Source organism: Corythoichthys intestinalis, chromosome 3, assembly GCF_030265065.1.
Source record: "Corythoichthys intestinalis isolate RoL2023-P3 chromosome 3, ASM3026506v1, whole genome shotgun sequence".
Lineage (NCBI taxonomy): Eukaryota > Metazoa > Chordata > Actinopteri > Syngnathiformes > Syngnathidae > Corythoichthys > Corythoichthys intestinalis.
The window spans coordinates 6,885,242-6,899,018 of record NC_080397.1 but is presented as its reverse complement, the minus strand read 5'-3'; the positions used below and the strand labels follow the sequence as shown (position 1 = coordinate 6,899,018).

Genomic DNA, 13,777 nt, shown 5'->3' with positions numbered 1-13,777 from the left:
GTCTGACATTTTTCAGTTCCTGGTTGTATTTGCGAAGACTCTCTTTGTAGATATAATGATGTACATACAGTGTAGTAATTACAGTATAGTGATGTACAATATTAATGAATTATGTTTAATTGCTTTGATAAAATTAAAGAAATGCAATAAAGAAATCCAAATTTTGATGTCATTTTTATTTCGAAGATTCGAAAAAAACTGCATAACATGCCCCTTATCTGGGCAAAAAACATAGTGCAACAAGACGCAGCCTGCATTTATAAAAATAAATACAGTAAATAAATAAAACAGCACCCTTTTGAAGAGGTAAAGTATATTATCGAAGTTCACGTACCTGCATAAAAGTGCAGGGTGTTCAATATCGATCACATCACATGACTTATCACAAGTATGCTGCCGCTGAATTAGCCCTTGATTTGCTGATTGGTGATGTTGCCTATTTTTTTGGCCCTTTCCTTCACTGTCTTAGTGCGAGAGGCATGTATTTGATTTTCATTAACTCGGTTTTGTTTTTGAAGTCTGCAAATAGGTATTCTGATATGTTGATGAGTGACTCCTTCATTTACTAGTCACCATCTGTGAATGGTTTTCCACGCTTTATTACTCCCGGGTTGCAACAAAACTTGCAGTAGTGAAATTTGGAGATGCGATCCACTTTTTAAATCTAATTTTGCACTTAATTTCTCCAGAAGTAATGCAATCCCACTTACGGAGTACTCTGCTGCAAAAGTAGTATGCCTTCCCCGGAAATGTCTTTCCACGTTACTCCTTTTGTGATTTAACAACTTCTCGCTACAGAGCAAGCATTCAGAAAAATCCTTTCGCATTGGCAATGAATGCAATTGATACGGCCCAAGAAATGTTGAATCCTCTGTTCTCTACCGGTTTGTTTACAACAGCTGCTCTGCTGATAGAAACGTGCATCGCAGGCTATGACGCAAATCTTCGTAGACATAAATGTTGAAACGTAATATTTATTCTACACATTTTTACAGCATTGGAAAACATTAAGATTGTTTGTGTCATGTTTGTTCTCCGACAGAAACCATGTTTAAAGAAAAAATATATTTCCCTCCCCAATCTTTTTCAATTTTCAAACATTTTTGAAACACTCCAGGGACTAGGACAGCGCTAAAGAGCCGCATGCGGCTCTCAAAACACGGGTTGCCAACCCCTGCCCTAATCAAATTAGCAGTTAATTGATTCATTGTTGCAGCACTAGTTGTTACAATTGGCCATTATATCTAAAGTCCACGAGTGCATATGTCAGGATCGGCTTTTTAGGATTGGACAATATTGGGATATCAGTTATAGTCATTATTGGACAAGTCTTACAATTTGTGTGGGTGAAACTATATGTAGTTGGCCATGGGCATTAAATTAAAATTGCATTAAAAAAAACATTCACTGAGATTTGCTCACACCTGTAGATACCCTGCTAATGCAACGGAATGTTTTGTGACAAGTGATTAGGCAACAGGAGGCAGTTTTGACAAGAATTTGCATTTATTTGCAAGAAAATAGCTTTAAAATACTAAAAAATAGTCATCTGTAATACCTCAAGTCTCTTAACATTGAGGCTTTTCCAGCATAAAATAAAGTGCAAGGAGTTCAGTTTTTTTCTCAAAGCCTTTGCTGCTCCAAAAAAAGTTTGAACACTTGTGTGACTTCTTTAACCTGAGGAACATTAGGACAAGTCTTTTGCAAAAAAAAGAAAAAAACATCATCTGTTTAGTGTCTCACTTGTCATTAAGGCTGCTGTTTTACTCATTTGTCAAATGAGAAATATTCGGCTCTCGAACATATACATGCGCGCGCACACACTCAACACCAAATGTTAACATGTTCCATGAAACGCTAAAAACAATAAATAGCAGATGGAAATTGTGTGCGGCAGTAGAGAGCAAACTGTGCAAAAACTCTCACATGAACACAACAGCGCCTTCTAAGCGCAAATATTTGGTCCTTGCATTACACAACCGTAATAAATAGCAGCAGTCGCCGAGCTCTTCTCCGGTCAGCTTACATTCACAGAATGATATCGAGTAGTTGAACCCCCCCCTCGGGTGGGTAGGATTCAGCGGATAAGGAGGCAGGCGGTCAACGCGAGGTGACGCCCAGCTGCGTCTTTATGTGCTCGTACACGACGTAGCTGATGCTGACGGCTGGGATGACCTTCAGGAAGTTGGGTGCCAGGCCCCGGTAGAGGCCCGTCGGACCCTCGGCCTGCAGGATCTGACGGAAGAGCGCCGTCATGCTCGCCTGCTGGCCACTGCCCGTTGCGGCTGCAAAAGGAAAATCTTTTTAAAATCTAGCTAAACAATGTTTAATAGACACTGTGGGATTATTGTATGCAATTTGGAAAATCACAGTATGTTTTAGCCGTGAGATGATGAATCAAACATTTAACTCATCGGCTTCAGTTGACATGAATAGACGTCTAATTCATTTGGACAAGGAGGGATGGCAGCAGAGTTATGTTTTTTGTCAGTTTTCAAAAACGTTTGCTTTTACAATTTCTTTAATACAGTGGTACCTCTACTTACGAACGTCTCTACATACAGAATTTTTAGGTTAAGGTTAATACATGCCTCAATAGGAAAATATTGCCTCGTTACAAAATAAATATCAGGATGAGAAAGGCAAAAATACAGTATGGCTGGTACTCACAGCACCCAGAGTTTACTGAACGTAACATGCACAACTCTGCTTGTTGGTTTATTGTGAAATAATGTACATGTATTTGTTGCATGTTTTGATGTATTTTTATTTTAATGTATTTTTACTTTTATTATGAAAGACTTATGTCTGAATTTTTTTTTGGGGGGGGGGGGGGCTTGGATTAGGGCATTTACATGAAAAGTAGAGTGCATTTCTACTTACATCTTTTTCAGGATAACGAAACTACTTTCAGAACCAATTAATTTCATAAGTAGAGGTACCACTGTATTTCACACTTTAAAAAAAAAAAAAAGGAAAATGGTTGGTTAACTCATTCGTACACCTATTTTTTTTTTTTATATTTCACATTTCATGCCACAAAATTATACAGCATAATGCTACAACAAAATAGGTTTGAGATCATTACGAAATAACCGTATTCATACATAAAACACTGGACTGGATAATAAAGCGAACAGTCAATTATTGGGAAAATAAGATTTTAAGTGCGCCTTATAGTTGGGGGAATTTTTTTTCTTTTAAATTGAAAATCTAAAATGTCATTCTGCAATTTAACTAATTTAGTTCATTAAAAAAATGCCCCTATACTTTTTCAATAAACTTATTTTTAAATATATGAAAGGCCAAGATTTTTTCAATAGAAGATAAAACCTTTGCATTAACATGAGTGCGGCAATCTCACCTTGTGCTTGCATGCGTGTCCTGATCAGAGCGAGTGGGTAGCTAGCGAGCTGGCCACAGGTGCTAGACACCGTGCCGCACGCCAACAGCACCAGTACGCCGGGGTCACCGCCGGCGCCGTACTGCTGCAGGTAGCCGTTTTTCAGAGTCTGGAAGCATCACGTGACGACAAGTTAGCACGGTGAAAGACTGGCTGGGTTAAAAGGGATGCGGCGGCATCACTTACCTCGTACACTGCCAAATCAATGCCGGCATAGGGGATAATGCCTAGCATGTTGGGCACGTAACCCTTGTAGAAGGCTGCCACTCCTTCTCTGCGGAAAATCTGCTTGGCACAGTCGGATATTCCGGCGTATTGGCCAGTCTTTCTCAAAGCCAGTCTGGTTTTCAGCACTTCCATAGGGTAGATGGCGCTTTGCGCAATGACTCCCGCCAACGACCCGGCCACGAAGCGTTCCGAGATGTTCAGTGTCAACTTGTCGCCGCCGATCACGCGTTTAATCTACGAGTAGGAATGTTTTTTGTCAGTCGCCAGTGAGCTTAGCGTACGGAAGTGCGGCACGGTGGCACGTACCTGCTCGTATGCCATGAACTTTAGGGCCGACTCGGGCGCGATCTTGATGATGTTGACACCGTTGCCTCGCCAGAGCGAGCGCACGCCACCTTCTTTGATCATCTGCATTAGGCCGCTCATGATACACATATTGTTGCTTCGGGAACCGTACACCTGAACAAATAATACCAAAAAATACAATAATGATTTTTTCTATTATTATATAATTACAATTGAGACCTGCCGTCCATGTACATCAGGGGTGTTCAAACTATTCCACAAAGGGCCAGAGAGGGTGCTAGATTTTGTTCCAACGATTTTATTTATAATTTTAATACTCATTTCGGTCGGTAGTCCACCAGTCAGTGGTGTTTTTTTGTTTTTTTTAATAATTTGAATTTGGTGGGTGGTAGGGCCAATCTGACAACTGATTTCACACAAAAGTATATACCTCCGCATGCGATGGTGGTATTTTCGTGTTGCTATGTCTAACGGATGTTCCAAATTACTTCCCGAAATGCACCTGACGACTACAGCCAATCAGCATATTTTCACCCGTAATTCAAAATAGGTGATACTCTACCCCTGCTGTCTGGACTAGCTGAACACTTTGTGTATGCAGGCTTTCTCCACCCCATCTGAGCGGGTGTTCTCCACTGCTGGAGACACCGTAAGTCCAGAAAGATCATGTATCCTACTTGAAAAGGCAGACATGCTTATTTTTTCTGTAATAGAATTGTTAATTTTGCACATTTGCACTACGCAACATTCTGTTGTATTTGACAGTATTCATCTTTTTTTATTATTAATTTTGAGTACCATCAGCTCGTGTGTCCTTTTAAAATGAGGATATTTTTATATCTATTAGATAAATGTTTCAGTAATTACACATTGTCTATTTGCCACAGTTAACATGGAGGCTTTGGGCTTCTTTGACCTTGTTGTGAGTTTGTTAGGTTGTGACTTCTGATTAAACAAACTAGATGCCAATCAAAATGTTTGTTCTTCCCCCCCCCCCCCCCCCCCAAAATTAGAATCGATAAGAGAATCGAATTGTTAAGCAATATCGATAATGGAATCAGAATCGTAAAAATCCTATCAATTCCCATCCCTAATGGCGAGCATCCTCTTGAACTCTCACTTGTTCACATATCGTTGCGACGTCCTGGTAGGTTTAATTATTTGAAAATAATGTACTGTTCTTGCCAAGTGTGTACAATCGTAAAAATTGCTGTGTTTGTTGGTTTAGTACCACGAGACCGAATTGTTGTCATTGTAAATTTGATGCTGTTGAAGCATTTTTTTAATTGCTTTTCATAATCTACGTGCTTTAAAAAATAAAAATATTTCGGCCTCAAATATCTGCTTACAAAATCGGCTTTGGCATCAGTTGAAAATGTTTTTCGATATCTGTGTCGGCATTTAAAAATCCCACATCGGTCGACCTCTAGCTTAGACATTGACCTAAAAATTGTCAACGACACTGAAAGAGGTTAAGCCGATAAAAGGCCACTGACGCATTTGTGCGACCTTCGGGTCTCGGATGACGCAGGAAGTGAGGCCTCGGACTCTGCCCGCCTTCGCCCAATTTAAATATTAACTTTTTTTATGATTTGCCAAGTTCCGATAAGACGTTCCACTTTCTCTCCGGAATTATTCAACAGACTAACCCGCCTACCCCGCTTACCTGCATCATGACTTTGACGCGGTCCAGAGGCGCCGTGCACGTACGGGAGACGGCGCCAGCTCCACCGCCCGCCACCAGGTGGCGCCACCACATGCCACTCTGCTTCTCCTCGGCGGTGAAGTCGTCGGGGACCATCAGGTTCTCACCAACGTCGAAGATCTAAGAACACAGAGCAGATCTCGTCAATAAAATTCTATATTGGGATCTACTTTTCTAAATAGCTAATGAGTACCAATTGGCTGCTAACACAAGATGTCCCAACCATTTTGGGTGGGAGAGCCTGGCATCGATGCGCTCAAAGTTCACATTTTGAAGGCATTTATGTTATGAAATTTAAAAAGATAATCAACTTTGGAGTCTTATTGGGTGCCATAACCAAAGTGATTTCTGTTTTTATTAACATTCTATTCTTTATCATTTATTCATACCAAAAACAATAAAAATATAAAAAGTAACAGAATTGCCTCCATTACAACCTACAGCAGTTGTGTATGCGGATCTGTACGAATGAGTTAAACATAACTCAAACTGGCAGAATATGTTTATGATATAAAATGGAAGACAAATACATTTTGAGGTAACAAGGTCAAAAGGTCACGGGTGTCAAAACAGTAATTTCACAATAATGAATAACTCAAATTTTCAGGGCAAGTGATATGAGAGTGGGATGACATTTGGGGCATGAGGACAAAGGTTACGTGTGCTCACTCTACCAAATATGGCAGTGCGTTGGATTTGGCTGCTTAGACTGGGTTATGCTATCTGAGTGCTATAGTTTGAAATCTGAAAGAAATGCATGATTTTTTTTAAAGGGAACTACGGATAGAAAGACATGTAGTTCATAAGAGATAAATGTTAGTACAATTTATAATTGATATTAAACCCCCTCTTAATGTTTTCGTTTTAATAAAATTTGTAAAATTTTAAATAAAAAAATAAACTAATAGCTTGCCATTGTTGTTGGTTACAGGGTCGTGACATCACAGGGCCACGCTGCCATTCTTCACAGTCACGCTAATTATGTAGGGCAGTGATTTAAATACACCACAAGGTGTCAATGGCAAGTTTTACATTAATACTGTAAGACAATGAGTGCCTTTTGTCCCTCGACTGACGCCGTAGCTCCCTGTTTTTTTTTTCCCCCCAGACTGGGTCAGGGCCTGGACTGGGTCTATTGTGATTCACGTTCATTTGAGTGTAGTCTTCACAAGACTCCTGATAATGGCTCCCAGCATCAAAGTTTGTATATCGTGACTAAATATTGCCATGCAGTGTTTTTGTCGAGCGGAAGGAGTTGCGAGAATGTTTAAATATAGTTTGACCAAAGTCTGAGTAAGTTTTATGTGTATTTTGCGCATCTATTTTGATTGTGAATGCCAGTTCTCTTTGTGTTAACTGTGTGAGAATAGGGCCTCATTAATACAGATTGAAGCAATTTTCTTTTTGGTGACATTATTTTTTTAAGAGTATTAGTTTGGTTGTATTTTTACTATAAGATACTTATGTGTATTGTGAAAGAGTTGCCGAAGCTTATGCCAATAAACGGCGCGGTCCGAGCTACGAATCTGAACGCCTGTGCCCACTTTCTCTCTCCCACTGTGGATTAAAGAAACTACAGCGTCATTCAAGGGAAAAAAACGCACTCATTGGCTTGATCCCTAATTAATGTAAAACTCTCCAATGACACCTTGTGACGTATTGAAATCACTACATTACATAATTGAAGTCTTTTTTTTTTTTTTTTTTTTTTAAATAAAAAGGTGACACGTGGAATTCTGGCAGTGTCACCGCCCAGCAACGGCAACAACAATGGCAACAACCTACTATCTAAAATAATTTAACAAATATTAAGAGGGGTTTTAATATCAAATTATTATAACCTGTACTAACATTTATCTTTTAAGAACGAGTCTTTCTATCCGTGGAGTCCTTTAAGCAAATGTGTATTATGTAAGGTTAATAAATAAAACGTCAAGTACACAAATTGTGTCTAATAATACTAAACCAGACTGAGCGCTGCCAGAATGGAATGACGTCTATCGCCATCAATGGCAACCAATGAGTTAATGACAACCTCTAGATATAACTTTACACTTTTCAATTATAGAAACTTTTCAATTATGCAATCAATTTCTAATCTTCCACTGCCCACAATCCAACATAACATATCCTTGAGTAAACATCACGCTGCCTAACAGCTTTGTTGTCATTGGCACCGATAAGGGCTCACCGCAATGCCACTGGTCTGCTCAAATGCTAACCCGACTGTGACGTTTGGTCGAGTGTGCCATTTAGATTTAGCATGGCGGTCATGAGAGCCTCTTAACTGTCACCAGCTGCTCTTCTTACCAGCGACTTTTGATACCTTTATGTAACCGACACACATAATCCCGAGTTGACACGCTGACGCAATGGCTGCCTTCCGCCGCTTGGAATGCGCCTCTAATTGGCCTATTTAGCAGAGACAGTAAGGTGCTCTTTGGAGCCGATAAAGAGCGACTAATTATTCCAAAATAGGCCAGGAGATACAAGGGAAAAAAAAAAAAAGAACACTGTGTTAACTAGTGATAAAGGTTACGGGCTAACATATTTAGAGGTTGACTTTTTTTTTTTTTTTTTTTTTTTTTTTTTAAATCGTGACTCTGCTATTTTCTTATGGTTTGTAAAGATGAAATAAGAGTTTGCGGCCAACATAATTTTTTTTTTTTTTTTCTTTTTTAAAGATCAGTTAAAAGTTGTATCCAAATTCTTAATTAACTCTTTTAGTACGATTGATGATGATAGACGTCCAATTATACGGTTCTTTTCATGCGTTTGCTGTGAATTTAAATCAGTTTGTCAGCAGTAGACGTCCAATCCACTAACTGGGAGGGTTGAATATGCAGCATATGAACATTTGTTCATTCGCTGCCAGCTCTTCCAGTGCAAATGGGCTGAACATCTATTGCCAATGATTTCAGTCTGTTTTCCATTAATTAGTTTTTAACATTCAAATTGTTCATTTCACTACCCCCTTTTGTTTTTCTATACATATTTAATAGTGCTGCAACTAACAATTATTTTCATAACCGATTAATCTGATAATTGTCACTTTTCAATTACCTTCATAATTTACTGTGAAGTTTTATGCATGTTGTAAGTAACAAAGACAAAATTATTTACTTTAATTATTTGGTATTTGATTACCATTTCTTTCAAAAGTACTATTTTATTACAGTTTCCTGACTTAACTAGTCTGCAACTCTATCGATTATCAAATTCGTTGGCAACTAATTTATTAATCGATTTTAATCGATTAGTTGTTGCAGCCTTATTAAGTAGTTTAGACAGCAAGATGTCTGAGAATGGGCAAAAAAGTGAATTGTTTCCCAAAGTAAAAGCAGTCCTACTTTGACTTAAAAATATGATGAAATCTGCCATTTACAACTGAGATATAATTTCAAAAATTTCGTCGAAGTTTAAAGTGAAGAAGGTCCTACACGATTAATTGGTTATCAAAATAGTTGTTGATTAATTGTTGCACCGCTAACATTTAAACATTTTAACTCGATATGCACCGGATGAAATTTTGAGCAAAAGTGGTGTTTTTTTAGTATCTTTTTTGTAATTTTTTCCCCTAGCAAACTTTAGAAATTGCTGATTTTGCAACAAATTTTATTTGGTCTGGAGTTATAAAAACCTTTATACTACATAAGCACCAAAAGGCGTATTAGGCAGATGTTTGTAATTTTAAATGCATTCTGAAATATGGAACAAGACATTTAGTTGTTAAGCGGGAAAAAATTCTCCACGGTGACCCTAGCAAGTTGATTTTTCACATTGTATTTCATGCTAGCAATATCATTTTCTGCTTCTGTTTCATTTCACATGATCGGTCATGATGTTTGTTTTTTTTTGTTTTTTTAAATCACAGGTTGACACTTCCTTTTTTCTATCATGTGGCCTATGTTTTGTTTTTTTAAATCACAGGTTGACACCACTTCCTTTTTTCTATCATCTGGCCTATACTGAAATGAATGCACAGTGTTCACAGTGTTTGGAAAACTACGATTTGAATCACATGTAGCGACACGGCCTAAAAACCTACCGTGGAGTGCTTCCAGTATAGGATGATCTCGGGAATGCTCTCCTCCTCCACCGTAGGGTACTTGCTCCATTCTTTACTGTTGATGGTTATGATACCGTTCTTGCCCATGCTAAAACACAAAAATATAATAATAATAAGAACAATAAGTTCCTGAACCACACCCAAAAAAAAAAGCTATACCATTCCCTCAAGTCAAGTACCTCTTGAGGGCTTTCTCGGCGAGATGGTGAGAAATGTGCACACCAATGTCCTGGAGAGCCTGGATGAACTCCTTGCTGTCAATTCGCCCTTGAGAATGCAAACGGGTTAACACGAAAGCAGCGATATGCAAAGGTGGTGAGCAAATGTGAGGCGCTTACCTGCGTTCTTCTTGTCCAGACTTTTGACCACCAATTTCAGGTCTTTCTCATAATCTTGCAGGTAGTGCACCAACTCCTCAAAGTCCAGCTGGTCGTCGGACATGTTTGGTTCCCTCTTTAGACTTTTCTGCAAGTTACATACATGGACAAAAGATGTCTTATGTCCATTTAGAGTCAAGCATTGCAACCATGACCCATTTCTGCAGTAATGAGTGACGCGGTGACCGCTCTATCTTTGACCTGAAGACTGAAGCGGGCCGCCAACACCGGTAATCCCGTCTGATACTAAATCGAGAGCAGGTCGTTGGCACTTTGACGCAGTACCACGACACCCGACCCAGCCTGCCTTGTCAGGGAGTGATCACGCGCATGGGAGGATAAATGTCGACATTTAAAAAAGTCAAGTGCAGCTACCGAAATTGCAATAGAAGTGGTCCAAACAGGCTTTTATGGAAAATGCATGAAAATGGAACCTTAAAAAGGAGCATTTTTACTTCATTGTTTAAAATCACTTGACAATAAAAAAAACAAAAAACAAAAAACACATCAAAACAAAGAAACAACTTAATATTACATAAGTAGTTTGTGCATAAATACATTTTGGACGAGCTCTATGACATCACAATTATTAGAATGAAAGAAGTTGACTTCCTCAGATGGGTGGACTCCCGCCCACGCTTCTGAATGCCTTTTATTTGACAGATACGAATAAAAGTGTACTTACTAGAAAGAAATATCTCTAAAAGTAAACAATTTCTAAGGACTAACTTGTTCAAATACGGCATAATTGAAGGAAAAAAGGCAAATTTTGTGACAGCGAGAACGCGTATAACATTGCGGCCTAGTCGTAAAGGTTCATGCTATTTCAGCTAAGCTAAACCAGCCGGCGCCCAGCTACAGTCAATCGACGACGGCAAACAGAGTGGATTAATGATATGTAAGTACTATTTCAAACACCAATGTGCATAACTCTATATAGAAAACACCAGTATAATACAGTTAAAGGGATTTTTTTCTTACTTTTCGCCATCTTTGATAGGTGGAAAATTCCTGAGAGGGAAGGAACACGCTCAGCTTGTTGAAGAGCGAATTGAGTTCGGTCGGAAGTCCGTTCGACTCGAAGTAGTCAACTTCAACCGGGTCGGAGTTGGACACGGGGACGTAAAGGCACAAGGATAGCATGTTTGTTTTCTTCAACTGCAAAATAAACTACAATAAATAAATAAATAGAGGAGCGAGAACTACCACTTCCCGGTCGACCGCCGAAATGCCGGTATGCCACGAGAAGCCGGCTTCTAAAGAATGCCATGGTGACACGCCCCTTGCTGAAATAGTGGAGCGTCATTGGCTGATTTAGCATTCCCGCTTTACGTAATTTTACTACTGCCCAATCGGGAGCCTTGTTCATTGAATACTCGGTTTGATTCCGCCTTTTAAGTTTCGTCAGGAATGGCTGATTATGGACCAATCCCGTGCTCGCTTCTGTTCAGCTTGTCAAAGATGAACCAATCAGGAGTGTCCTTTCATTCAAACGCTGCCAAAAGCAGCCTGGGTGCCTGATTGGCAATACAAGTTATAACCACCGAAGAGAAATAATACTTATAACAAACATTAATAACAAAAAGCATAATTAAAAACAATCACACTACTTATGTCTAATAAGAACGCCATGGAGATTTGTACTGAGTAAAAGTCGTACCACAGCTCTTATGTTAATTGTGTTACGCAACTGTACTCAAGTTTAGATCACCCGGAATAATATTAAAGATTTGTACTATCCTTTAATAAAGCGAGCACTCAAAGCACCATTTATTTTAATGAATTCAATTCATACTAACAAAATGTTCCTACTTTAGATATCAGTCATGATTTCCAATTACCAATGTTTCAAAATTCTTTCATGCAACGCAGGGCTGTCAACAGTGTTGCAGGGGCCCGGGGACAAGAGACCATTATAGCCCCCCAACCCATCCCTACCACCGGCTTGTCAAGACAACATGCAAGCAACGAAGACCGTAATGTGATGTGACACAATATAAACAAACAATTTCCATCGATTTTCCCATGTAGGCTACAATAAATACAACTGAGAGTGCTATGCCTGCCTGCTAAGCAACAAAACAGTATAACTAAACATCCTGTGCCTGGCCCCTCCCTACTGCGCTGAATGGGACCTGGGATGCGCCCCTTCCTCATCTCTTACTGTGGGCTGCCTGACAGCTCCCTGTCTTTCCCTGACAGGCTCCTCTGCTGTTCCACTGCTGCTCGTTTGTGCTGTTTCGGTGATGGATTCGTATTAACATTTGCTATAATACACAGTGGGTTGTAAACCCAAGACAAATCCAGCCACCGGACCCGAGTCTGTTCAGCCTCGCGCACCTGCTCCCCACAGACTAACATACTGTACGTACAGTGGGGAGAACAAGTATTTGATACACTGCCAATGTATTAAATACTTGTTCTCCCCACTGTATATCCCTGGTCTCCCATCACCTTCTCTCTCCTCGGCTCAACGCGAGCAGAATTTCTTGTCATACCGCACCTCAATAGGCTACAAGCGGCTGGTGACAGACTCGAATCGGGCTTTGGTCACGGTGATCGCGAATGTAAACGTCGGCTGTTGTTCACTTACCAACATCACCGTCCACAGCCAACTCTAGCCCTAATTCTCTGGCTTCTTGTCCCTCTTTTAAAAACTTCATCATTTATTCTCATTCACCTCTATGATTTTCATCTCTTTTTCTTTTTTCTTTTCTTCTCTGCGCACCCGATTTATAACGACTCACCATGTTTAGAGCTTATAACAATGACAGATTTTAATTTCTCGCAAAAAAGGAAAAAATATATATTTGAAATATTTAATATGTTAAAGTTTGTAAGTATATATTGAGTAAAATATAATATTTAATCAGACAATAATTTAAATAAAAAAGAAATATGTGAATGTAAAGTATTCATTCAGGGGCCCCTATGGTCCTGAGGCCCAGGACAACATACCCGGTTGCCCCCCCCCCCCCGTCAACGGGCTTGCTGCTACGTAAATTAAAGGGAACAACTGTATGACCAATGCAACACAGGTGAATCCAGCGACCTGGAAACTTATAATGAATCTATAGGCATAAACAATACTAGAGGTACAACTGTGGTTTCCCACGTTCTTACTTTTGTCTTAGCAATTCAGATATTTTAATTGATTTAATTGTGCATGTCTTATTATATGTCTTGGCATGTTGTGTTAACAGCATGTCTTAATGCTTCCATCTAGAACGATAAGGAGGACAAACTCCAAATGCCAGATAACATCACAGATCAACATTCTATTACTTGATATTGATGAATACGTCCTCACATTCTTAAGTCATTTACACTTGTATCCATGTTTTTTATGCAGTGTTTTTTTTTTGTCAAACTCTTATTTATTGTAATAATAATAATAATAATTTAAAAGGGCGTGTTTCAGACAAGACAAGGACATTAATGGGTGTGACAGACAAGCGAATTATGCTTGAGCTCATATTGTGCAGACAAGGAAAATGACAATTACAAAACAAAAGAGAAGAAAACAACTACTCTAGGTCAAGACTAGTGATTAAAAATCATATTTTGGGTCATGTAGGCCACAATATTAACATTTGGTATCATACTAGTACAAGTGTGGCCTGCATACTACAGTGGTAGCCTACCTCTACTTACGAACGTCTCTACATACAATATTTTCAGGTTACGAC

General features: G+C 39.2%; 1 protein-coding gene across 1 annotated transcript; it reads right to left on the bottom strand.

Annotated features, from left to right (window-relative positions):
* Positions 1-1,545: 1,545 nt before the first annotated feature.
* On the bottom strand, positions 1,546-11,341 carry slc25a25a (solute carrier family 25 member 25a). Its single transcript, XM_057832965.1, has 9 exons — positions 11,070-11,341; positions 10,050-10,176; positions 9,891-9,978; positions 9,691-9,799; positions 5,604-5,762; positions 3,938-4,090; positions 3,590-3,865; positions 3,365-3,512; positions 1,546-2,285 (listed from the first exon to the last, which is right to left on the bottom strand). The coding sequence occupies exons 1-9, from the start codon at positions 11,229-11,231 to the stop codon at positions 2,101-2,103; spliced, it is 1,407 nt and encodes a 468-aa protein (XP_057688948.1). The 5' UTR covers positions 11,232-11,341; the 3' UTR covers positions 1,546-2,100.
* Positions 11,342-13,777: the final 2,436 nt, after the last annotated feature.